This window comes from Oncorhynchus gorbuscha, unplaced genomic scaffold (assembly GCF_021184085.1).
Source record: "Oncorhynchus gorbuscha isolate QuinsamMale2020 ecotype Even-year unplaced genomic scaffold, OgorEven_v1.0 Un_scaffold_1900, whole genome shotgun sequence".
Classification (NCBI taxonomy): Eukaryota; Metazoa; Chordata; class Actinopteri; order Salmoniformes; family Salmonidae; genus Oncorhynchus; species Oncorhynchus gorbuscha.
In genome coordinates, this window is record NW_025746551.1 from 42,355 (window position 1) to 69,366 (window position 27,012).

The 27,012-nt window shown below is 43.9% G+C and overlaps 1 protein-coding gene across 1 annotated transcript in view; it reads right to left on the bottom strand.

Annotated features, from left to right (window-relative positions):
* Nucleotides 1-7,034: 7,034 nt before the first annotated feature.
* LOC124024510 (cadherin-related family member 5-like) overlaps nt 7,035-27,012 on the bottom strand; it is a 40,743-nt gene continuing 20,765 nt past the window's right edge. Inside the window, exons 2-17 of the mRNA XM_046338429.1 lie at nt 25,136-25,308; nt 24,656-24,721; nt 23,088-23,177; nt 21,826-21,898; nt 21,726-21,730; nt 21,514-21,600; nt 21,218-21,322; nt 20,586-20,771; nt 19,335-19,425; nt 15,518-15,615; nt 13,306-13,512; nt 12,882-12,995; nt 12,283-12,349; nt 11,274-11,434; nt 7,496-7,624; nt 7,035-7,454 (exon numbers count right to left, since the gene is read on the bottom strand). Of these exons, the coding sequence (XP_046194385.1) occupies nt 7,035-7,454; nt 7,496-7,624; nt 11,274-11,434; nt 12,283-12,349; nt 12,882-12,995; nt 13,306-13,512; nt 15,518-15,615; nt 19,335-19,425; nt 20,586-20,771; nt 21,218-21,322; nt 21,514-21,600; nt 21,726-21,730; nt 21,826-21,898; nt 23,088-23,177; nt 24,656-24,721; nt 25,136-25,308 (2,072 nt within the window). The remainder of the gene's footprint in view (nt 7,455-7,495; nt 7,625-11,273; nt 11,435-12,282; nt 12,350-12,881; nt 12,996-13,305; nt 13,513-15,517; nt 15,616-19,334; nt 19,426-20,585; nt 20,772-21,217; nt 21,323-21,513; nt 21,601-21,725; nt 21,731-21,825; nt 21,899-23,087; nt 23,178-24,655; nt 24,722-25,135; nt 25,309-27,012) is intronic.

Below are 27,012 nucleotides of genomic sequence, written 5' to 3' on the forward strand. Positions count from 1 at the left end.
TTCTAATAGATGCTGTAGAGTAGTGGTACTCTAGTCCTGTTTCAGAAGATCAGCTCACACTAATGTAACTGTCAGTCCCCCTTCTAATAGATGCTGTAGAGTAGTGGTCCTCTAGTCCTGTTTCAGAAGATCAGCTCACACTAATGTAACTGTCATCTCCCCTTCTAATAGATGCTGTAGAGTAGTGGTACTCCAGTCCTGTTTCAGAAGATCGGCTCACACTAATATCACTGTCAGTCCCCCTTCTAATAGATGCTGTAGAGTAGGGGTCCTCTAGTCCTGTTTCAGAAGATCGGCTCACACTAATATCACTGTCAGTCCCCCTTCTAATAGATGCTGTAGAGTAGTGGTACTCTACTCCTGTTTCAGAAGATCAGCTCACACTAATGTGTGTGTGTGTGTGTGTATATATATATATCATTTAGCAGACGCTTTTATCCAAAGCGACTTACAGTCATGTGTGCATACATTCTACGTATGGGTGGTCCCGGGGATCGAACCCACTACCCTGGCGTTACAAGCGCCATGCTCTACCAACTGAGCTACAGAAGGACCACCCAATGTCACTGTCATCTCCCCTTCTAATAGATGCTGTAGAGTAGTGGTACTCTGCTCCTGTTTCAGAAGATCGGCTCACACTAATGTAACTGTCATCTCCCCTTCTAATAGATGCTGTAGAGTAGTGGTACTCTACTCCTGTTTCAGAAGATCAGCTCACACTAATGTAACTGTCAGTCCCCCTTCTAATAGATGCTGTAGAGTAGTGGTACTCCAGTCCTGTTTCAGAAGATCAGCTCACACTAATGTAACTGTCATCTCCCCTTCTAATAGATGCTGTAGAGTAGTGGTACTCTACTCCTGTTTCAGAAGATCAGCTCACACCAATGTCACTGTCAGTCCCCCTTCTAATAGATGCTGTAGAGTAGTGGTACTCTACTCCTGTTTCAGAAGATCGGCTCACACTAATGTATGTATGTGTGTGTATGTATATATATATATATCATTTAGCAGACGCTTTTATCCAAAGCGACTTAGTCATGTGTGCATACATTCTACGTATGGGTGGTCCCGGGGATCGAACCCACTACCCTGGCGTTACAAGCGCCATGCTCTACCAACTGAGCTACAGAAGGACCACCCAATGTCACTGTCATCTCCCCTTCTAATAGATGCTGTAGAGTAGTGGTACTCTTCTCCTGTTTCAGAAGATCAGCTCACACCAATGTCACTGTCAGTCCCCCTTCTAATAGATGCTGTAGAGTAGTGGTACTCTACTCCTGTTTCAGAAGATCAGCTCACACTAATGTAACTGTCATCTCCCCTTCTAATAGATGCTGTAGAGTAGTGGTACTCTACTCCTGTTTCAGAAGATCAGCTCACACTGTCACTGTCAGTCCCCCTTCTAATAGATGCTGTAGAGTAGTGGTACTCTACTCCTGTTTCAGAAGATCAGCTCACACTGTCACTGTCAGTCCCCCTTCTAATAGATGCTGTAGAGTAGTGGTACTCTACTCCTGTTTCAGAAGATCAGCTCACACTAATGTCAAAGGTCAGGATAGATATTGTAATTTATCAGCGTAGTAACAAAACCCTCACCGAGCGACCCCATTTGACCCCCATACTGGTCACACCCCTCTTGTTAGTGGAGAGACTTTTGTTCTGTTTTAAAAGCTCATTTCCTGCCATTCTACACATTGTGACATGCCTTGTGTTCATATGATACCTGACTCAACAAAATGAATGGGGGGGGGGGGTGCACTGGGGTTGAGGCCTCTGGTCATGTGATCTGGATGATGACTAGATTTCAGATGGTTAAGTTAGCTGGTTTGCCTATCTAGCTAACATGACAAGTAGTTGATCAACTGGACATTTCAGACAGGTTATTAACAGCTCCATAAGATCTGTCTGAATGACAATAACAAGAGGGAAAAACTGCTCGAGCACAACCACATTTCAACCACATTTCAACCACATTTCAAAATTAAACCTTGTACATTTTCCCACAACAGGCACTTCAATCAAACTTTTATTATTTTATCAAATATCTCTTAATAACCAGGATTTGGGGTCCATTCAATTCATAAGAGTAAACGAAATGAGGAATGTTCCCCTTGTTACAATGCATTGAAGAGAATTGGAATATCTGTACTTCCTGAATTGACCACAAGCCTGCTTAGTAACTCATAAATCGTATAAAATGTCAGAATTTGTATCCACATACTTTACATACTGTAATAAGGTTATTACATTTCATACTTATTTTCTAACAACATAAATAAAAATACACACGTCCTCCATTTGTTTAGTATTCAGGAGATGTGTTCTCCGTCCAAACTTTTTTTCTGTGGTAAAAAAAAAAAAAAAATGTCCACATTTTAAATAGTATTTTGTTTTTTTCCCTCATTAGTAATACTCAATCGTTCCCAAGGCCTTGATGGATTCGCTCTCAGAACGATCATTAAAAGATACCAAGTTATAAAGTATTGTATCCAACTTGATCCCCTTCTTGTGGTACTTCATGGAAATGGTCTTTTATATACTGAATGTCTCCCCATATATTGAAAGGAATGTCTCCCCATATATTGAAAGGAATGTCTCTCCATATATTGACAGGAATATCTCCCCATATATTGAAAGGAATGTCTCCCCATATATTGAAAGGAATGTCTCCCCATATATTGAAAGGAATGTCTCCCCATATATTGAAAGGAATATCTCCCCATATATTGAAAGGAATATCTCCCCATATATTGAAAGGAATGTCTCCCCATATATTGAAAGGAATATCTCCCCATATATTGAAAGGAATATCTCCCCATATATTGAAAGGAATGTCTCCCCATATATTGAAAGGAATATCTCCCCATATATTGAAAGGAGTATCTCCCCATATATTGAAAGGAATGGCTCCCCATATATTGAAAGGAATATCTCCCCATATATTGAAAGGAATGTCTTCCCATATATTGAAAGGAATATCTCCCCATATATTGAAAGGAGTATCTCCCCATATATTGAAAGGAATGTCTCCCCATATATTGAAAGGAATGTCTCTCCATATCTCCCCATATATTGAAAGGAATATCTCCCCATATATTGAAAGGAATGTCTCCCCATATATTGAAAGGAATGTCTCCCCATATATTGAAAGGAATGTCTCCCCATATATTGAAAGGAATGTCTTCCCATATATTGAAAGAAATGTCTTCCCATATATTGAAAGGAATATCTCCCCATATATTGAAAGGAATATCTCCCCATATATTGAAAGGAATGTCTCCCCATATATTGAAAGGAATGTCTCCCCATATATTGAAAGGAATATCTCCCCATATATTGAAAGGAATATCTCCCCATATATTGAAAGGAATGTCTCCCCATATATTGAAAGGAATATCTCCCCATATATTGAAAGGAATGTCTCCCCATATATTGAAAGGGATGTCTCCCCATATATTGAAAGGAGTATCTCCCCATATATTGAAAGGAATGTCTCCCCATATATTGAAAGGAATGCCTCCCCATATATTGAAAGGAATGCCTCCCCATATATTGAAAGGAATGTCTCCCCATATATTGAAAGGAATGTCTCCCCATATATTGAAAGGAATGTCTCCCCATATATTGAAAGGAATGTCTCCCCATATATTGAAAGGAATATCTCCCCATATATTGAAAGGAATATCTCCCCATATATTGAAAGGAATATCTCCCCATATATTGAAAGGAATATCTCCCCATATATTGAAAGGAATATCTCCCCATATATTGAAAGGAATATCTCCCAATAGTGCGATGGAAGCCACATGATGTAGACACACTTATCCAAAAAGGGTAATTCCTCCAATCTGTGTGAACTAATGTCCAAGTTCCAGAATCCCACTCTGGGATCTCCATAGTATCATAGTCAGGTTTTCCCATGATGATGGAAACTCCATTTCTCTTCCCGGCTGGGGTATGTTCTTCAAAGTGGGCAGTTCGTACTGGACATCTTCAGACACCTTCCTGTTTTACTCTGTTTTCTTCTGTTTCGTGCCTTTAACACAGATATCCTCTCCCCATATAATATAACCCAGATATCCTCTCCCCATAGAATATAACCCAGATAACCTCTCCCTATAGACTATAACCCAGATATCCTCTCCCTATAGAATATAACCCAGATATCCTCTCCCTATAGACTATAACCCAAATATCCTCTCCTTGTAGAATGTAACCCTTATATCCTCTCCCTATAGACTATAACCCAGATATCCTCTCCCTATAGAATATAACACAGATATCCTCTCCCAATAGAATATAACCCAGATATCCTCTCCCCATAGAATATAACCCAGATATCCTCTCCCTATAGACTATAACCCAGATATCCTCTCCTTGTAGAATGTAACCCTTATATCCTCTCCCTATAGAATATAACCCAGATATCCTCTCCCTATAGAATATAACCCAGATATCCTCTCCCTATAGACTATAACCCAGATATCCTCTCCTTGTAGAATGTAACCCTTATATCCTCTCCCTATAGAATATAACCCAGATATCCTCTCCCTATAGAATGTAACCCAGATATCTCCCATAGACTATAACCCAAATATCCTCTCCTTGTAGAATGTAACCCTTATATCCTCTCCCTATAGACTATAACCCAGATATCCTCTCCCCATAGAATATAACCCAGATATCCTCTCCCTATAGAATATAACCCAGATATCCTCTCCCTATAGAATATAACCCAGATATCCTCTCCCTATAGACTATAACCCAGATATCCTCTCCCTATAGACTATAACCCAGATATCCTCTCCCTATAGACTATAACCCAGATATCCTCTCCCCATAGAATATAACCCAGATATCCTCTCCCTATAGAATATAACCCAGATATCCTCTCCCTATAGAATATAACCCAGATATCCTCTCCCTATAGAATATAACCCAGATATCCTCTCCCTATAGAATATAACCCAGATATCCTCTCCCTATAGACTATAACCCAGATATCCTCTCCTTGTAGAATGTAACCCTTATAGCCTCTCCTTGTAGAATGTAACCCTTATAGCCTCTCCCTATAGAATATAACCCAGATATCCTCTCCCTATAGAATATAACCCAGATATCCTCTCCCTATAGACTATAACCCAGATATCCTCTCCCTATAGACTATAACCCAGATATCCTCTCCCTATAGAATATAACCCAGATATCCTCTCCCTATAGAATATAACCCAGATATCCTCTCCCTATAGACTATAACCCAGATATCCTCTCCTTGTAGAATGTAACCCTTATATCCTCTCCCTATAGAATATAACCCAGATATCCTCTCCCTATAGAATATAACCCAGATATCCTCTCCCTATAGACTATAACCCAGATATCCTCTCCTTGTAGAATGTAACCCTTATATCCTCTCCCTATAGAATATAACCCAGATATCCTCTCCCTATAGAATGTAACCCAGATATCTCCCATAGACTATAACCCAAATATCCTCTCCTTGTAGAATGTAACCCTTATATCCTCTCCCTATAGACTATAACCCAGATATCCTCTCCCCATAGAATATAACCCAGATATCCTCTCCCTATAGAATATAACCCAGATATCCTTTCCCTATAGAATATAACCCAGATATCCTCTCCCTATAGACTATAACCCAGATATCCTCTCCCTATAGACTATAACCCAGATATCCTCTCCCTATAGACTATAACCCAGATATCCTCTCCCCATAGAATATAACCCAGATATCCTCTCCCTATAGAATATAACCCAGATATCCTCTCCCTATAGAATATAACCCAGATATCCTCTCCCTATAGAATATAACCCAGATATCCTCTCCCTATAGAATATAACCCAGATATCCTCTCCCTATAGACTATAACCCAGATATCCTCTCCTTGTAGAATGTAACCCTTATAGCCTCTCCTTGTAGAATGTAACCCTTATAGCCTCTCCCTATAGAATATAACCCAGATATCCTCTCCCTATAGAATATAACCCAGATATCCTCTCCCTATAGACTATAACCCAGATATCCTCTCCCTATAGACTATAACCCAGATATCCTCTCCCTATAGACTATAACCTAGATATCCTCTCCCTATAGAATATAACCCAGATAACCTCTCCCTATAGACTATAACCCAGATATCCTCTCCCTATAGACTATAACCCAGATATCCTCTCCCTATAGAATATAACCCAGATAACCTCTCCCTATAGAATATAACCCAGATATCCTCTCCTTGTAGAATGTAACCCTTATATCCTCTCCCTATAGAATATAACCCAGATATCCTCTCCTTGTAGAATGTAACCCTTATATCCTCTCCCTATAGAATATAACCCAGATATCCTCTCCCTATAGAATATAACCCAGATATCCTCTCCCTATAGAATATAACCCAGATATCCTCTCCCTATAGAATATAACCCAGATATCCTCTCCCTATAGAATATAACCCAGATATCCTCTCCCTATAGACTATAACCCAGATAACCTTTCCCTATAGACTATAACCCAGATATCCTCTCCCTATAGAATATAACCCAGATATCCTCTCCCTATAGAATATAACCCAGAAATCCTCTCCCTATAGAATATAACCCAGAAATCCTCTCCCTATAGACTATAACTCAGATATCCTCTCCCTATAGAATATAACCCAGAAATCCTCTCCCTATAGACTATAACCCAGATATCCCCTCCCTATAGACTATAACCCAGATATCCTCTCCCTATAGACTATAACCCAGATATCCTCTCCCTATAGACTATAACCCAGATATCCTCTCCATATTGAATATAACCTAGATATCCTCTCCCTATAGACTATAACCCAGATATCCTCTCCCTATAGACTATAACCCAGATATCCTCTCCCTATAGACTATAACCCAGATATCCTCTCCATATTGAATATAACCTAGATATCCTCTCCCTATAGACTATAACCCAGATATCCTCTCCCCGTAGAATATAACCCAGAAATCCTCTCCCTGTAGAATATAACCCAGAAATCCTCTCAACCCTCCTTCTCTTTTTCCTCTTTAGCAGCTGAATCAGACTCTCCACGGCTCTCCTGGTCCCCATGCCCACCATCGATCTCTGTCTGACTAGACATGCTCCTGTCTCCCCCCTCCACCTCCTCCATGTCCAACACCTCCTCCTCAGTCTCCTCCTCCTGACCCAAAGTATCCGGGATGATCTCCACCTCGATCCCAGACGCATCCTCGTTCTCCTTAAACCACACTGACTTCCCTCCTTCCTTCTTTCCCCCCTTGGTGAGGATGGATCTCACCCCGTCCTTGTCTCCTCCTTCTCCTCTCCCACCCCCCATAGCAGGGCTGCAGGCCGGGCCGGGCTTGGCGTTGTGGTTGGCGTACAGGCCGCAGAAGCCACAGTGGCGGTCGCTCCGGCGTCGCTCCAGGGGATGGCTCTGCCTCTGTCCCCAGGGACAGTAGCACCTCGGCCCCTCTTGTCTACCGGCTCTGGGTGTCTGGATCTGCAGCGCAGGGCATCACCCTCGGTACCCTGGTAGCCATCGTTGGTGTACTGCAGGGTGTCTTTGGGTCTCCCTTGGGGCCTTGTCATCTTCAGACATGGAGCCAGACACTACAGACAGGACAGCAACCATGTTAAATCTGTCAAGTACAAGGATCACAGGATACGAGATGTATGTGTTGTGTGTATATCATTTGGTTGAATAAATAGTAACTAAATAAATAATACAAATAGATAAATAGTCATAGATAATAGCAATACAGTTGTCCTACGAGTTAAAAACTGAAGCACGAGAGAGAGGAGTAGAGAGAGAGAGAGAGGAGTAGAGAGAGAGAGAGAGGAGTAGAGAGAGAGAGGAGTAGAGAGAGAGGAGTAGAGAGAGAGAGAGAGGAGTAGAGAGAGAGGAGTAGAGAGAGAGAGAGAGGAGTAGAGAGAGAGAGAGGAGTAGAGAGAGAGAGAGGAGTAGAGAGAGAGAGAGAGGAGTAGAGAGAGAGAGAGAGAGGAGTAGAGAGAGAGAGAGAGGAGTAGAGAGAGAGAGAGGAGTAGAGAGAGAGAGAGAGGAGTAGAGAGAGAGAGGAGTAGAGAGAGAGAGGAGTAGAGAGAGAGAGAGGAGTAGAGAGAGAGAGAGAGAGAGAGAGGAGTAGAGAGAGGAGTAGAGAGAGAGAGAGGAGTAGGGAGAGAGAGGAGTAGGGAGAGAGAGGAGTAGAGAGAGAGAGAGAGAGAGAGGGGAGTAGAGAGAGAGAGGAGTAGAGAGAGAGAGAGAGGGAGAGAGGTAGAGGGAGAGAGGTAGAGGGAGAGAGGTAGAGGGAGAGAGGTAGAGGGAGAGAGGTAGAGGGAGAGAGAGAGAGAGGAGTAAAGAGAGAGAGAGAGAGCTGTCATTTACACACAAGTTAATGAACCACTGATCTCTAGGCTCATAGTTCAATGTCACAGATGCTTCTGCCTTCCCATAGCATTAGGTTCATTTATTCTGCTTTAACACACAGAGCCCTTCTGTGAAGCACGACTCATAAATATTCAGTGAAGCTGTTCAATTCAATCAGGATAAATGCCTTGTTCACAGGCCTTCTAATCAGCGTCTAATCCTATCCAGGGTTATTCAACCAGCCATCACCACTCCATCCAACAGCCCCGGCTAGCCTGCTAACCTGATCCCAGATCTGTTAAGTCCTGCCACGGTGTTGACAAGACAACACAAACAGTTCTGACACTAGGTTACCTTCCTGTTAGGGCAAAGGCCGTCTCAAAAACACACGCAGGACAGGACTTTCACCAAGTGTCATGCTGCGGGACTTCCTCAATACCAGCATTCCCCTGGGAGAAACCCACATGAAGGGCCTTCCTCAATACCAGAATTCCCCTGGGAGAAACCCATATGAAGGGCCTTCCTCAATACCAGCATTCCCCTGGGAGAAACCCACATGAAGGGCCTTCCTCAATACCAGCATTCCCCTGGGAGAAACCCACATGAAGGGCCTTCCTCAATACCAGCATTCCCCTGGGAGAAACCCACATGAAGGGCCTTCCTCAATACCAGAATTCCCCTGGGAGAAACCCATATGAAGGGCCTTCCTCAATACCAGCATTCCCCTGGGAGAAACCCACATGAAGGGCCTTCCTCAATACCAGCATTCCCCTGGGAGAAACCCACATAAAGGGCCTTCCTCAATACCAGCATTCCCCTGGGAGAAACTCACATGAAGGGCCTTCCTCAATACCAGCATTCCCCTGGGAGAAACCCACATGAAAGGCCTTCCTCAATACCATCATTCCTCTAGGAGAAACCCAAATGAAGGGCCTTCCTCAATACCAGCATTCCCTGGGAGAAACCCACATGAAGGGCCTTCCTCAATACCAGCATTCCCTGGGAGAAACCCACATGAAGGGCCTTCCTTGATACCAGCATTCCCCTGGGAGAAACCCACATGAAGGGCCTGCCTCTATACCAGCATTCCCCTGGGAGAAACCCACATGAAGGGCCTGCCTCAATACCAGCATTCCCCTGGGAGAAACCCACATGAAGGGCCTTCCTCAATACCAGCATTCCCCTGGGAGAAACCCACATGAAGGGCCTTCCTCAATACCAGCATTCCCTGGGAGAAACCCACATGAAGGGCCTTCCTCAATACCAGCATTCCCCTGGGAGAAACCCACATGAAGGGCCTTCCTCAATACCAGCATTCCCCTGGGAGAAACCCACATAAAGGGCCTTCCTCAATACCAGCATTCCCCTGGGAGAAACTCACATGAAGGGCCTTCCTCAATACCAGCATTCCCCTGGGAGAAACCCACATGAAAGGCCTTCCTCAATACCATCATTCCTCTAGGAGAAACCCAAATGAAGGGCCTTCCTCAATACCAGCATTCCCCTGGGAGAAACCCACATGAAGGGCCTTCCTCAATACCAGCATTCCCCTGGGAGAAACCCACATGAAGGGCCTTCCTTGATACCAGCATTCCCCTGGGAGAAACCCACATGAAGGGCCTGCCTCAATACCAGCATTCCCTGGGAGAAACCCACATGAAGGGCCTGCCTCAATACCAGCATTCCCCTGGGAGAAACCCACATGAAGGGCCTTCCTCAATACCAGCATTCCCCTGGGAGAAACCCACATGAAGGGCCTTCCTCAATACCAGCATTCCCCTGGGAGAAACCCACATGAAGGGCCTTCCTCAATACCAGCATTCCCCTGGGAGAAACCCACATGAAGGGCCTTCCTCAATACCAGCATTCCCCTGGGAGAAACCCACATAAAGGGCCTTCCTCAATACCAGCATTCCCCTGGGAGAAACTCACATGAAGGGCCTTCCTCAATACCAGCATTCCCCTGGGAGAAACCCACATGAAAGGCCTTCCTCAATACCATCATTCCTCTAGGAGAAACCCAAATGAAGGGCCTTCCTCAATACCAGCATTCCCTGGGAGAAACCCACATGAAGGGCCTTCCTCAATACCAGCATTCCCCTGGGAGAAACCCACATGAAGGGCCTTCCTTGATACCAGCATTCCCCTGGGAGAAACCCACATGAAGGGCCTGCCTCAATACCAGCATTCCCCTGGGAGAAACCCACATGAAGGGCCTGCCTCAATACCAGCATTCCCCTGGGAGAAACCCACATGAAGGGCCTTCCTCAATACCAGCATTCCCCTGGGAGAAACCCACATGAAGGGCCTTCCTCAATACCAGCATTCCCCTGGGAGAAACCCACATGAAGGGCCTTCCTCAATACCAGCATTCCCCTGGGAGAAACCCACATGAAGGGCATTCCTACTGGTGTTTACTAGTGGGGGAAACTCATCTATCGTCTCTGACTTCTCCCACATACTGACCTCTGATGTCACATTCCACTGGGAGAAACCCACATGAAGGGCCTTCCTACTGGTGTTTACTAGTGGGGGAAACTCATCTATCGTCTCCGACTCCTCCCACATACTGACCTCTGATGTCACATACTAAGGAAATGACCTCATAACAATTTTGGCAGTTAAATACAACAATAAAACATTATTCATGAAAATAAATAATCTATTAATATGTTTTTTTGCACATTATAATGAGTTTGCGTGTCTGAAAGCTGTGCTGTTAGTGTATGGTTGCTGCTGCGTGTTTGCCATTAGCCAATCGGCATGCTCAACGTGTTTACAGCACATCGACACATACAACTCGCTGATCCCAGTCTACAAGTAGTATTATCGGAGTTTCCCACTTGTCATGAACGCAGCATCAGTTCTGAGCTGAACTCACAGAATGGTGCTGACCTCAGTTATCTTATCCAGGTTGGCGCCTCCTTTCTTCAGGCGGGAGATCAGGAAGCCAATCACGATGAAGCAGAGAACCAAGATGGCTGCCATGACCAATCCCAGAAGAGCCATGTCCCCCGCCCGGTACCCTGCCCCCGAGGGCAAAGGAACCGCCACAGCTGTAGAGGGTCAGAGGTCAGGGAAAATAATAGTCAAGATATCAATCAATCAAGTTATCAACCAACCAACCAATATATTAATCAATCAATCAAGTTATCAACCAACCAATCAATATATTAATCAATCTAGTTATCAACCAACCAACCAATATATTAATCAATCAATCGAGTTATCAACCAACCAATCAATATATTAATCAATCAATAAAGTTATCAACCAACCAATCAATATATTAATCAATCAAGTTATCAACCAACCAATCAATATATTAATCAATATAGTTATCAACCAACCAACCAATATATTAATCAATCAATCAAGTTATCAACCAACCAATCAATATATTAATCAATCAATCCAGCCATTACAGCAGACAATGGCCTTTGAGATGTACCTAAACTCTATTCCACTTCACTTCTACCTTGAACCCCACCAATAATACCGGCTTTAATATGGAGAGTACAGATCCTACTGTTGGTAGGAGTAGATCATCACCATAGTATATTAATACAGGCTTTAATATGGAGAGTACAGATCCTACTGTCGGTAGGAGTAGATCATCACCATAGTATATTAATACAGGCTTTAACATGGAGAGTACAGATCCTACTGTCGGTAGGAGTAGATCATCACCATAGTATATTAATACAGGCTTTAATATGGAGAGTACAGATCCTACTGTCGGTAGGAGTAGATCATCACCATAGTATATTAATACAGGCTTTAATATGGAGAGTACAGATCCTACTGTCGGTAGGAGTAGATCATCTGAACAATCAGTCACCAAGGGCTCATTTCCCTTTGCTGTGAGTTAACCTTCCCTTGTGATGCTGTGTGAAAGTCTTACCTGGTATAACCAGGACAGAGAGGGCCGCTGTACCAAACTCCCCTGTAGACAGGTCCATAGCACGAATCTACACACACATCACAAGGGAAAAATACAATATTATAATTTCTCGGAATGTCTCTGCAACCCCCCAGCATTAACCAAAACATTCGTCAAAACAATTATAGTATTCTCGTAAAAGGCAGGTAACCACTCAGGTGAAGAGCGAAGGACTCTGCCTTCACAACCCTCTTCAGAAGAACAATGAGGCAGGTACCCACTCACCTGCAGAGCGAAGGACTCTGCCTTCACAACCCTCTTCAGGAGAACAATGAGACTGGTAACCACTCACCTGCAGAGCGAAGGACTCTGCCTTCACAACCCTCTTCAGGAGAACAATGAGACTGGTAACCACTCACCTGCAGAGCGAAGGACTCTGCCTTCACAACCCTCTTCAGGAGAACAATGAGACTGGTAACCACTCACCTGCAGAGCGAAGGACTCTGCCTTCACAACCCTCTTCAGAAGAACAATGAGACAGGTAACCACTCACCTGCAGAGCGAAGGACTCTGTCTTCACAACCCTCTTCAGAAGAACAATGAGGCAGGTAACCACTCACCTGCAGAGCGAAGGACTCTGTCTTCACAATCCTCTTGAGAAGAACAAACCCTTCGTTTGTCACGTTGACATAACTGCTGTACTGCACCTCATATCTCATGTCTGGGTTTACACCCTAAAACACACACACACACAAATAAACACCCACACACACACACACAAATAAACACCCACACACAAACAAGCTGATTAAAGTTGTGTGTCAGTGTTTCAAATCCCACACAGAACAGAAGCGTAGCTACCCAGAATTGCAGGTAATTGTGTCATTTCTAGGACTTTCATGGTGCCAGACGAGTGTGTCTCTACTGTATATGAGACGTGACATTACATTTAGAGGTCCCATGAACAAACACAGACTGAGATTGTAAGACAAGTGTCTGCTAAAAGGATTCAAATGTTAAATGTTGATCTCTTTTGACTCTTACGGTGGCAAAGTCCTCGTCTCTGGCCCTGACCCTGAAGGGTCTGTTGGAGGTTCTGTCTCGTAGGATCATGGTCTCTGGGACTGAGTTACTGTAGATGTAACCTTCATAACGCTCCTTCTCAAACCGCGGAGGGTTCCTGCTCTTCCTCAGCACCTCGATGGTGACCTGAGTCACCGCAAACTGGTCCCTGTTGGTGACCTGGGAGGCCTGGGAGAGATTGGAGAGATGGGAGAGAGTATTGTCCATCTCCAGTCCCCGAGGGCCTAGTGTCTGCAGGTTATCACTCCGCCCCCTTGTGATTAAGGTCATTGATTGGTTAGGAACTCCTGTTGTGGAAATTCTAACCAAGTGAGAAAGACTGTTAATTCTTCAAACAATTTTCCTTTTATTTAATAAGAATTGCAGTAATGTAGCTGGTCGATCCCAACACTCTGAAGTGTGATGCCGAGAGCTCAATCATACAGAGAATACAGAGGCCTTTTACAGCAAAGATACAACCCCTTGGTCTATATGACAAACAACAGATGTGTGGAATGGGTCAGAAGGTGAGGCTTGGTATATGAGAAAGGAACCAGATAGCATTTGCTGTGAAGACTGCTCTAATTGTATAGAAACCAGGGTTTGGCCACATCACGATCTCACTATTTATTTAGGCAACATTTAATGGACTCTATCTGCCATTAACACAAACCTTTTTTTATTGAAGTAGGCAAGTCAGTTATGAACACATTGTTATTTACAATGATGGCCTAGGAACAGTGGGTTAACTGCCTTTTTCATGGGCTAAACAACAGTTTTTTATCTTGTCAGCTCAGGGATTCAATCTAGCAACCTTTTGATTACTGGTCCAACGATCTAACCACTAGTCTACCTGCTGCCCACAAAACTTGCTCTAGTTCCTGAGTATCATCATTATCATCAAAATGTCATTTGGTAATGCATATACGTAGGCCAAATAGTTGAGGATCCGATTCCCTCTCAGGATCAGAGGGTTCCTCAAATTCCTCATTGGGAATTTAGTCAGGACACCGGGGTTAACACGCCTACTCTTATGATAAGTGCCATGGGATCTTTAGTGACCACAGAGCGTCAGGACACCTGTTTAACGTCCCATCTGAAAGACGGCACCCTACACAGGGCAATGTCCCCAATCACTGCCCTGGGGTATAGGAATATATTTTCTTAGACCAGAGGAAAGAGTGCCACCTTCTGGTCCTCCAGCACCACTTCCAGCAGCATCTGGACTCCCATCCAGGGACCAACCCTGCTTAGCTTCAGAAGCAAGCCCGCAGCATCTGGTCTACCATCCAGGGACCGACCAGGACCAACCCCGCTTAGCTTCAGAAGCAAGCCCGCAGCATCTGGTCTCCCATCCAGGGACTGACCAGGACCAACCCCGATAGCTTCAGAAGCAAGCCAGCAGCATCTGGACTCCCATCCAGGGACCAACCCTGCTTAGCTTCAGAAGCAAGCCAGCAGCATCTGGTCTCCCATCCAGGGACTGACCAGGACCAACCCTGCTTAGCTTTGGAAGCAAGCCAGCAGTGGGATGCAGGGTGGTATGCAAGGTGGTATGCAAGGTGGTATGCAGGGTGGGATGCAGGGTGGTATGCAAGGTGGTATGCAGGGTGGTATGCAGGGTGGTATGCTGGGTGGTATGCAGGGTGGTATGCTGGGTGGTATGCAGGGTGGTATGCAGGGTGGTATGATGGGTGTTATGCAGGATGGTATGCTGGGTGGTATGCTGGGTGGTATGCTGGGTGGGATGCATAAACTATGTCATAAACTAGATAAACTATGTCATAAACTAGATGAACTATGTCATAAACTCGATAAACTATGTCATAAACTATGTCATAAACTAGATAAACTACTAACTGGTTATACCAGGTAAGACTTTCACACAGCATCACAAGGGAAGGTTAACTCACAGCAAAGGGAAATGAGCCCTTGGTGACTGATTGTTCAGATGATCTACTCCTACCGACAGTAGGATCTGTACTCTCCATATTAAAGCCTGTATTAATATACTATGGTGATGATCTACTCCTACCTACCTATCCATGTTGAACACAATCATAGCTTTTGAAAAGATCCATGATCTGAAGATCAATTTCAATGTTGAACACAATCATAGCTTTCAATCGATTACATGCCAAAAGAAGTAATTGAGTGCACAGATGGAAATACAGATTGAAAAGACATCTCTTACCAGGACCGTGAGGGTTATTGGGCCTGCTATGTCTGCCGCTTTGGCCATGGAGATGTTCCCCGTCTCCTCATCGATCTGGAAGATGCTGCCTTCATTCCCTGAGAGGGAAAGATACACAAACCGTGAGGTCAATATCAGTCTGCTATGAGATACAGAGGAGAAACCGTGAGGTCAAGATCAGTCTGCTATGGGATACAGAGGAGAAACCGTGAAGTCAAGATCAGTCTGCTATGAGATACAGAGGAGAAACCATGAGGTCAAGATCAGTCTGCTATGAGATACAGAGGAGAAACCGTGAAGTCAAGATCAGTCTGCTATGAGATACAGAGGAGAAACCATGAGGTCAAGATCAGTCTGCTATGAGATACAGAGGAGAAACCATGAGGTCAAGATCAGTCTGCTATGAGATAACAGAGGAGAAACCAGTATGATGATATCTGATCAATTATGATATATTTTTATAATATAGAAAACTTTGTGGTCATACGCACATCCTTATGAAAAACGTTGATGCTCAGCTGATAATGTAAAGAGAACAGGAAGTCCCTAACATTGTATATGCTCCCAATTACCCCCTTTACTGGCAGCGTCTCCATCTTCATAAGGTAAAATACATCTTACTGTGAGGAGAACGTCAACACTAGATTACTGTGAGGAGAACGTCAACACTAGATTACTGTGAGGAGAACGTCAACACTAGATTACTGTGAGGAGAACGTCAACACTAGATTACTGGCAGGGTCTCCATCTTCATAAGGTAAAATACATCTTACTGTGAGGAGAACGTCAACACTAGATTACTGTGAGGAGAACGTCAACACTAGATTACTGTGAGGAGAACATCAACACTAGATTACTGTGAGGAGAACATTAACACTAGATTACTGTGAGGAGAACATTAACACTAGATTACTGTGAGGAGAACGTCAACACTAGATTACTGTGAGGAGAACATTAACACTAGATTACTGTGAGGAGAACGTCAACACTAGATTACTGTGAGGAGAACATTAACACTAGATTACTGTGAGGAGAACGTCAACACTAGATTACTGTGAGGAGAACATTAACACTAGATTACTGTGAGGAGAACATTAACACTAGATTACTGTGAGGAGAACGTCAACACTAGATTACTGTGAGGAGAACGTCAACACTAGATTACTGTGAGAGGACGTCAACACTAGATTACTGTGAGGAGAACGTCAACACTAGATTACTGGCAGCGTCTCCATCTTCATAAGGTAAAATACATTTTACTGTGAGGAGAACGTCAACACTAGATTACTGTGAGGAGAACATTAACACTAGATTACTGGCAGCGTCTCCATCTTCATAAGGTAAAATACATCTTACTGTGAGGAGAACGTCAACACTAGATTACTGTGAGGAGAACGTCAACACTAGATTACTGGCAGCGTCTCCATCTTCATAAGGTAAAATACATTTTACTGTGAGGAGAACGTCAACACTAGATTACTGTGAGGAGAACGTCAACACTAGATTACTGGCAGGGTCTCCATCTTCATAAGGTAAAATACATCTTACTGTGAGGAGAACGTCAACACTAGATTACTGTGAGGAGAACGTCAACACTAGATTACTGGCAGCGTCTCCATCTTCATAAGGTAAAATACATCTTACTGTGAGGAGAACGTCAACACTAGATTACTGTGAGGAGAACATCAACACTAGATTACTGGCAGGGTCTCCATCTTCATAAGGTAAAATACATCTTACTGTGAGGAGAACGTCAACACTAGATTACTGTGAGGAGAACGTCAACACTAGATTACTGTGAGGAGAACATCAACACTAGATTACTGGCAGGGTCTCCATCTTCATAAGGTAAAATACATCTTACTGTGAGGAGAACGTCAACACTAGATTACTGTGAGGAGAACGTCAACACTAGATTACTGGCAGGGTCTCCATCTTCATAAGGTAAAATACATCTTACTGTGAGGAGAACGTCAACACTAGATTACTGTGAGGAGAACATCAACACTAGATTACTGGCAGGGTCTCCATCTTCATAAGGTAAAATACATCTTACTGTGAGGAGAACGTCAACACTAGATTACTGGCAGGGTCTCCATCTTCATAAGGTAAAATACATCTTACTGTGAGGAGAACGTCAACACTAGATTACTGTGAGGAGAACATCAACACTAGATTACTGGCAGGGTCTCCATCTTCATAAGGTAAAATACATCTTACTGTGAGGAGAACGTCAACACTAGATTACTGTGAGGAGAACATCAACACTAGATTACTGTGAGGAGAACATCAACACTAGATTACTGTGAGGAGAACATCAACACTAGATTACTGCGAGGAGAACATCAACACTAGATTACTGTGAGGAGAACATTAACACTAGATTACTGTGAGGAGAACATCAACACTAGATTACTGCGAGGAGAACATCAACACTAGATTACTGTGAGGAGAACATCAACACTAGATTACTGTGAGGAGAACATCAACACTAGATTACTGTGAGGAGAACATCAACACTAGATTACTGTGAGGAGAACATCAACACTAGATTACTGTGAGGAGAACATCAACACTAGATTACTGTGAGGAGAACATCAACACTAGATTACTGTGAGGAGAACATCAACACTAGATTACTGTGAGGAGAACATCAACACTAGATTACTGTGAGGAGAACATCAACACTAGATTACTGTGAGGAGAACGTCAACACTAGATTACTGTGAGGAGAACATCAACACTAGATTACTGTGAGGAGAACATCAACACTAGATTACTGTGAGGAGAACATCAACACTAGATTACTGTGAGGAGAACATCAACACTAGATTACTGTGAGGAGAACATCAACACTAGATTACTGTGAGGAGAACATCAACACTAGATTACTGTGAGGAGAACATCAATACTAGATTACTGTGAGGAGAACATCAACACTAGATTACTGTGAGGAGAACATCAACACTAGATTACTGTGAGGAGAACATCAACACTAGATTACTGTGAGGAGAACGTCAACACTAGATTACTGTGAGGAGAACATCAATACTAGATTACTGTGAGGAGAACATCAACACTAGATTACTGTGAGGAGAACATCAACACTAGATTACTGTGAGGAGAACATCAACACTAGATTACTGTGAGGAGAACATCAACACTAGATTACTGTGAGGAGAACATCAACACTAGATTACTGTGAGGAGAACATCAATACTAGATTACTGTGAGGAGGACATCAACACTAGATTACTGTGAGGAGAACATCAACACTAGATTACTGTGAGGAGAACATCAACACTAGATTACTGTGAGGAGAACGTCAACACTAGATTACTGTGAGGAGAACGTCAACACTAGATTACTGTGAGGAGAACATCAACACTAGATTACTGTGAGGAGAACGTCAACACTAGATTACTGTGAGGAGAACATCAACACTAGATTACTGTGAGGAGAACATCAACACTAGATTACTGTGAGGAGAACATCAACACTAGATTACTGTGAGGAGAACATCAACACTAGATTACTGTGAGGAGAACATCAACACTAGATTACTGTGAGGAGAACATCAACACTAGATTACTGTGAGGAGAACATCAACACTAGATTACTGTGAGGAGAACATCAACACTAGATTACTGTGAGGAGAACATCAACACTAGATTACTGTGAGGAGAACATCAACACTAGATTACTGTGAGGAGAACATCAACACTAGATTACTGTGAGGAGAACGTCAACACTAGATTACTGTGAGGAGAACATCAACACTAGATTACTGTGAGGAGAACATAAAGACCTGTTGTACCTCTAATTATCCTGTAGCTGATCAGCTCACTCCTGTTTCTGTCTCCATCCTTGGCGTATAACGGACCAGGCTCCAGAGATAGAGCACCGTCCTGTGGACAACAACAGACCAGGGTTCAGAGATAAAGCCCCGTCCTGTGTACAACAACAGACCAGGGTTCAGAGATAAAGCCCCGTCCTGTGGACAACAACAGACCAGGGTTCAGAGATAAAGCCCCGTCCTGTGGACAACAACAGACCAGGGTTCAGAGATAAAGCCCCGTCCTGTGGACAACAACAGACCAGGGTTCAGAGATAAAGCCCCGTCCTGTGGACAACAACAGACCAGGGTTCAGAGATAAAGCCCCGTCCTGTGGACAACAACAGACCAGGGTTCAAATGATAGGTACACAGATATACTGTAACACACACCTCTCTGTTCAGGTACACAGATAGTATCACACCTCTCTCTGTTCAGGTACACAGATAGTATCACACCTCTCTCTGTTCAGGTACACAGATAGTATCACACCTCTCTCTGTTCAGGTACACAGATAGTATCACACCTCTCTCTGTTCAGGTACACAGATACACTGTATCACACACCTCTCTCTGTTCAGGTACACAGATACACTGTATCACACACCTCTCTCTGTTCAGGTACACAGATACACTGTATCACACACCTCTCTCTGTTCAGGTACACAGATACACTGTAACACACACCTCTCTCTGTTCAGGTACACAGATACACTGTAACACACACCTCTCTCTGTTCAGGTACACAGATACACTGTAAACACACCTCTCTCTGTTCAGGTACACAGATACACTGTATCACACACCTCTCTCTGTTCAGGTACACAGATACACTGTAACACACACCTCTCTCTGTTCAGGTACACAGATACACTGTAACACACACCTCTCTCTGTTCAGGTACACAGATACACTGTATCACACACCTCTCTCTGTTCAGGTACACAGATACACTGTAACACACACCTCTCTCTGTTCAGGTACACAGATACACTGTAACACACACCTCTCTCTGTTCAGGTACACAGATACACTGTATCACACACCTCTCTCTGTTCAGGTACACAGATATTATCACACCTCTCTCTGTTCAGGTACACAGATACACTGTATCACACACCTCTCTCTGTTCAGGTACACAGATATTATCACACCTCTCTCTGTTCAGGTACACAGATACACTGTATCACACACCTCTCTCTGTTCAGGTACACAGATACACTGTATCACACACCTCTTTCTCTGTGAGGTTGACCTTTGCCCTGTAGCCAGAGCTGACACACAGTTTGGCTATCCCCAGGTTGGTTCTGACACAGGGCTGGAACCACGGTGGACGGTTGTCAACGTCCTTCACGTTAACCGTGATGGTCACCACGGCAGTGAACGAAGGCTCGCCGGACTCAGAAACGTTATACGTGTCCTGGGAAATGGTGTTAATAAATTGTCAAGGAAGGTCAAAGGGCATTGAGATGAGGACAGCAGATCCTGGTTCTCTACTATAGGATTATGTTATTTTACAGATTCTAGTATATTTCTGGAATACTTTACAGATTCAAGTATATTTCTTGAATACTTTACAGATTCTAGTATATTTCTGGAATACTTTACAGATTCTAGTACATTTATTGAATACTTTACAGATTATAGTATATTTATTGAATACTTTACAGATTGTAGTATATTTCTTGAATACTTCACAGATTCTAGTATATTTCTTTAATTTTTTACAGATTAGAGTATATTTCTGGAATACTTTACAAATTCTAGTATATTTATTGAATACTTTACAGATTCTAGTATATTTCTAGAATACTTTGTAATCCCATTTGACATAAACAGCAGGGCAGAATGTCAACAACAGTATACCTGTACATGTAAGACCAGGGAGATCTTTTGGACAGAGTCGTAGTCAATTATGTTTTGCACCAGTATGTTGGGGGTGTTGGCATTCTCCAGTCGTAGATACCTGTTCTGGTGACACCAACAATGACAAACGTCTTTAATCTGCTGAGCAATGAATTAACTGAACCTTTATTTATACCAGGTTTGTCTTGTTGAGATAAAAAATAAAATAAAAAACATTTTCAGGAGAGACCTGGACCAAGACAACAGCATCAACAGATCAGTGATAGTGTTCATCGGTGATGGAGGGAAGGTCTTACCGTGGCTGACTCTAAACGATAGTACAGGGGCTCAGAGTCAATGTCTGTGGCCTCTATCCGACCAACACTGGTGTTCACAGGAGTCAGCTGTGGGAGAGAGAGGGGGCTCAGAGTCAATGTCTGTGGCCTCTATCCGACCAATACTGCTGTTCACAGGAGTCAGCTGTGGGAGAGAGAGGGCTCAGAGTCAATGTCTGTGGCCTCTATCCGACCAATACTGGTGTTCACAGGAGTCAGCTGTGGGAGAGAGAGGGCTCAGAGTCAATGTCTGTGGCCTCTATCCGACCAATACTGGTGTTCACAGGAGTCAGCTGTGGGAGAGAGAGGGCTCAGAGTCAATGTCTGTGGCCTCTATCCGACCAACACTGGTGTTCACAGGAGTCAGCTGTGGGAGAGAGAGGGCTCAGAGTCAACATATTGTATTACAGAAATGTTACTTCATGGAAATGTACCGATATGGAAGGTTTATTCATACAAACTGATGTGGTATTGTATAAAAAAAAAACATTTTATTTATTTATTTATTTAGCCCTTCGTACATCAGCTGATGTCTCAAAGTGCTGTACAGAAACCCAGCCTAAAACCCCAAACAGCCAGCAATGCAGGTGTAGAAGCATGGAGTCAATGTATGAAGGGTGCAAGTAGTTAATTACTATTGTCATCGTAACATAATCACCATGGTATTGTTGGGCCCACGGAGAAGTGTCTAATGCTGTTAGGTACATAGTAAATAGAAGAGGGTCTCACCTCGTTCACCTGGAGAACGTAATGACTCTGAGCGAAGTAAGGTACATAGAAGAGGGTCTCACCTCGTTCACCTGGAGAACGTAATGACTCTGAGAGAAGTAAGGTACATAGAAGAGGGTCTCACCTCGTTCACCTGGAGAACGTAATGACTCTGAGTGAAGTAAGGTAAATAGTAAATAGAAGAGGGTCTCACCTCGTTCACCTGGAGAACGTAATGACTCTGAGTGAAGTAAGGTACATAGAAGAGGGTCTCACCTCGTTCACCTGGAGAACGTAATGACTCTGAGTGAAGTAAGGTAAATAGAAGAGGGTCTCACCTCGTTCACCTGGAGAACGTAATGACTCTGAGAGAAGTAAGGTACATAGAAGAGGGTCTCACCTCGTTCACCTGGAGAACGTAATGACTCTGAGAGAAGTAAGGTACATAGAAGAGGGTCTCACCTCGTTCACCTGGAGAACGTAATGACTCTGAGTGAAGTAAGGTACATAGTAAATAGAAGAGGGTCTCACCTCGTTCACCTGGAGAACGTAATGACTCTGAGTGAAGTAAGGTACATAGAAGAGGGTCTCACCTCGTTCACCTGGAGAACGTAATGACTCTGAGTGAAGTAAGGTACATAGTAAATAGAAGAGGGTCTCACCTCGTTCACCTGGAGAACGTAATGACTCTGAGTGAAGTAAGGTACATAGAAGAGGGTCTCACCTCGTTCACCTGGAGAACGTAATGACTCTGAGAGAAGTAAGGTACATAGAAGAGGGTCTCACCTCGTTCACCTGGAGAACGTAATGACTCTGAGTGAAGTAAGGTAAATAGAAGAGGGTCTCACCTCGTTCACCTGGAGAACGTAATGACTCTGAGCGAAGTTTGGAGGATTATCGTTCACGTTTTCAATGAAAACTTCAACAGACACGTTCACCTTAGAAAAGAATGAATCGTTATTAGTTGGCATTTGAAAGCAGCAAAGCATTTTAGAGAACCTACTTATTTTTTTAGAGTTGAAGACTTGATGTGAAAACAACCAGATATTTTATACATTGAAGTTCTTCACCCATAGAGAGCAGAAATATGGTTTGACCTTTGACCTTTGGTTTGACAGGCACAGCCCAGAAATAGAGACTAACTGATGCTTAGGATTCCAGAGCCCTATTCCCTATATAGTGGTACTACTATAGACCAGAGCCCTATTCCCTATATAGTGGTACTACTATAGACCAGAGCCCTATTCCCTATATAGTGGTACTACTATAGACCAGAGCCCTATTCCCTATATAGTGGTAATACTATAGACCAGAGCCCTATTCCCTATATAGTGGTACTACTATAGACCAGAGCCCTATTCCCTATATAGTGGTACTACTATAGACCAGAGCCCTATTCCCTATATAGTACACTACTATAGACCAGATCCCTATTCCCTATATAGTACACTACTATAGACCAGAGCCCTATTCCCTATATAGTACACTACTATAGACCAGAGCCCTATTCCCTATATAGTGGTACTACTATAGACCAGAGCCCTATTCCCTATATAGTACACTACTATAGACCAGAGCCCTATTCCCTATATAGTACACTACTATAGACCAGAGCCCTATTCCCTATATAGTACACTACTATAGACCAGAGCCCTATTCCCTATATAGTACACTACTATAGACCAGAGCCCTATTCCCTATATAGTACACTACTATAGACCAGAGCCCTATTCCCTATATAGTGGTACTACTATAGACCAGAGCCCTATTCCCTATATAGTGGTACTACTATAGACCAGAGCCCTATTCCCTATATAGTGGTACTACTATAGACCAGAGCCCTATTCCCTATATAGTGGTACTACTATAGACCATTTGGGACATAACCCACAGAGCATCATGACCATGAGACATGTCATCACTACTACTCACTGATCTGGAGCCAGTTCTGTTGCAGCGCACCCGGACCCACAGAGCATCATGACCATGAGACATGTCATCACTACTACTCACTGATCTGGAGCCAGTTCTGTTGCAGCGCACCCTGACCCACAGCCCCATGACCATGAGACATGTCATCACTACTACTCACTGATCTGGAGCCAGTTCAGTTGCAGCGCACCCTGACCCACAGAGCATCATGACCATGAGACATGTCATCACTACTACTCACTGATCTGGAGCCAGTTCAGTTGCAGCGCACCCTGACCCACAGAGCATCATGACCATGAGACATGTCATCACTACTACTCACTGATCTGGAGCCAGTTCTGTTGCAGCGCACCCGGACCCACAGAGCATCATGACCATGAGACATGTCATCACTACTACTCACTGATCTGGAGCCAGTTCTGTTGCAGCGCACCCGGACCCACAGAGCATCATGACCATGAGACATGTCATCACTACTACTCACTGATCTGGAGCCAGTTCTGTTGCAGCGCACCCGGACCCACAGAGCATCATCCACACGGGGCAGAGACTAGGAAACGAACACAAATGCAGCAGCTGTTATTTCACACCACAGACAGAATGCCTCATTGACCCTCGACCTTTCTTTTTTGTCAAAGGAAAAATGACCTTTGACCCCCCCCCCCCGTAACTGAGCCGGTTCATGGCAACGTTCCAGGCCAACTACTTTGCAGTCGAGCATGCAAGCCATACCTCACAACACTAGCTGAACTTGTCCAAGAAGAAAACACAGTTTTAAAATGAATGCACTTTGTGACATGTTAAAAATTGCTATGGATGTTAAGTTCTGACGCTGTACGTATAAAGTATCTCAGAGTACGAGTTCTGATCCAGGATCAGCCCCCCCCGCAGATTGTATTCCTTCTATTCTACAAAGCAAAACTGATCCTAGATCAGCTTGATACATTGCCCCTAGAGCTCTCACCTCAAAGTCCAGTCCTCTCTTGGCGATGAGGTCCGTCCCCCGCAGGTAGAACGCCTCCGCAGGGTTCTCCGTGACGGTCAGCTGAACATCGTCACTACAGGTGATTCTGGCTACTAGAACGTCCACAGTGCTGTTCTCTTTTATAGACACGGGGTCAGGAGAAACTGTACAGACTGAGAGAGATGTCAAACAGACACAGATACAGGGGTCAGGGGAAACTGTACAGACTGAGAGAGATGTCAAACAGACACAGATACAGGGTTCAGGAGAAACTGTACAGACTGAGAGAGATGTCAAACAGACACAGATACAGGGGTCAGGAGAAACTGTACAGACTGAGAGAGATGTCAAACAGACACAGATACAGGGGTCAGGAGAAACTGTACAGACTGAGAGAGATGTGAAACAGACAGAGATACAGGGGTCAGGGGAAACTGTACAGACTGAGAGAGATGTCAAACAGACACAGATACAGGGGTCAGGGGAAACTGTACAGACTGAGAGAGATGTCAAACAGACACAGATACAGGGTTCAGGAGAAACTGTACAGACAGAGAGAGATGTCAAACAGACACTGATACAGGGGTCAGGAGAAACTGTACAGACTGAGAGAGATGCCAAACAGACACAGGTACAGAGTTCAGGAGAAACTGTACAGACTGAGAGAGATGCCAAACAGACACAGGTACAGGGGTCAGGGGTCAGGGGAAACTGTACACACTGAGAGAGATGCCAAACAGACACAGGTACAGGGGTCAGGAGAAACTGTACAGACTGAGAGAGATGTCAAACAGACACAGGTACAGGGGTCAGGAGAAACTGTACAGACTGAGAGAGATGCCAAACAGACACAGGTACAGGGGTCAGGAGAAACTGTACAGACTGAGAGAGATGGGATGATGAGAAAGGAGGTGAAACAGGTACAGGGGTCAGGGGAAACTGTACAGACTGAGAGAGATGCCAAACAGACACAGGTACAGGGGTCAGGAGAAACTGTACAGACTGAGAGAGATGGGATGATGAGAAAGGAGGTGAAACAGGTACAGGGGTCAGGGGAAACTGTACAGACTGAGAGTGATGCCAAACAGACACAGGTACAGGGTTCAGGAGAAACTGTACAGAAGGAGAGAGATGGGATGATGAGAAAGGAGGTGAAACAGGTACAGGGGTCAGGAGAAACTGTACAGAAGGAGAGAGATGGGATGATGAGAAAGGAGGTGAAACAGGTACAGATGAATGGTTGGGGTTCCATTTACATTCAGTTCATTCAGAAAGTACAAGACATTGGAATTGGCTGAATTTGAAAATGGATTGACCTCAGACATGCACACAAACAACAACAAACTATAGTGGAGGAGGCGTGTCTACAGATACACTGTATTAATGGAGGTGTGGTGGAGGAGGCGTGTCTACAGATACACTGTATTAATGGAGGTGTGTCTACAGATACACTGTATTAATGGAGGTGTGGTGGAGGAGGCGTGTCTACAGATACACTGTATTAATGGAGGTGTGGTGGAGGAGGCGTGTCTACAGATACACTGTATTAATGGAGGTGTGTCTACAGATACACTGTATTAATGGAGGTGTGGTGGAGGAGGCGTGTCTACAGATACACTGTATTAATGGAGGTGTGGTGGAGGAGGCGTGTCTACAGATACACTGTATTAATGGAGGTGTGTCTACAGATACACTGTATTAATGGAGGTGTGTCTACAGATACACTGTATTAATGGAGGTGTGTCTACAGATACACTGTATTAATGGAGGTGTGTCTACAGATACACTGTATTAATGGAGGTGTGGTGGAGGAGGCGTGTCTACAGATACACTGTATAAATGGAGGTGTGTCTACAGATACACTGTATTAATGGAGG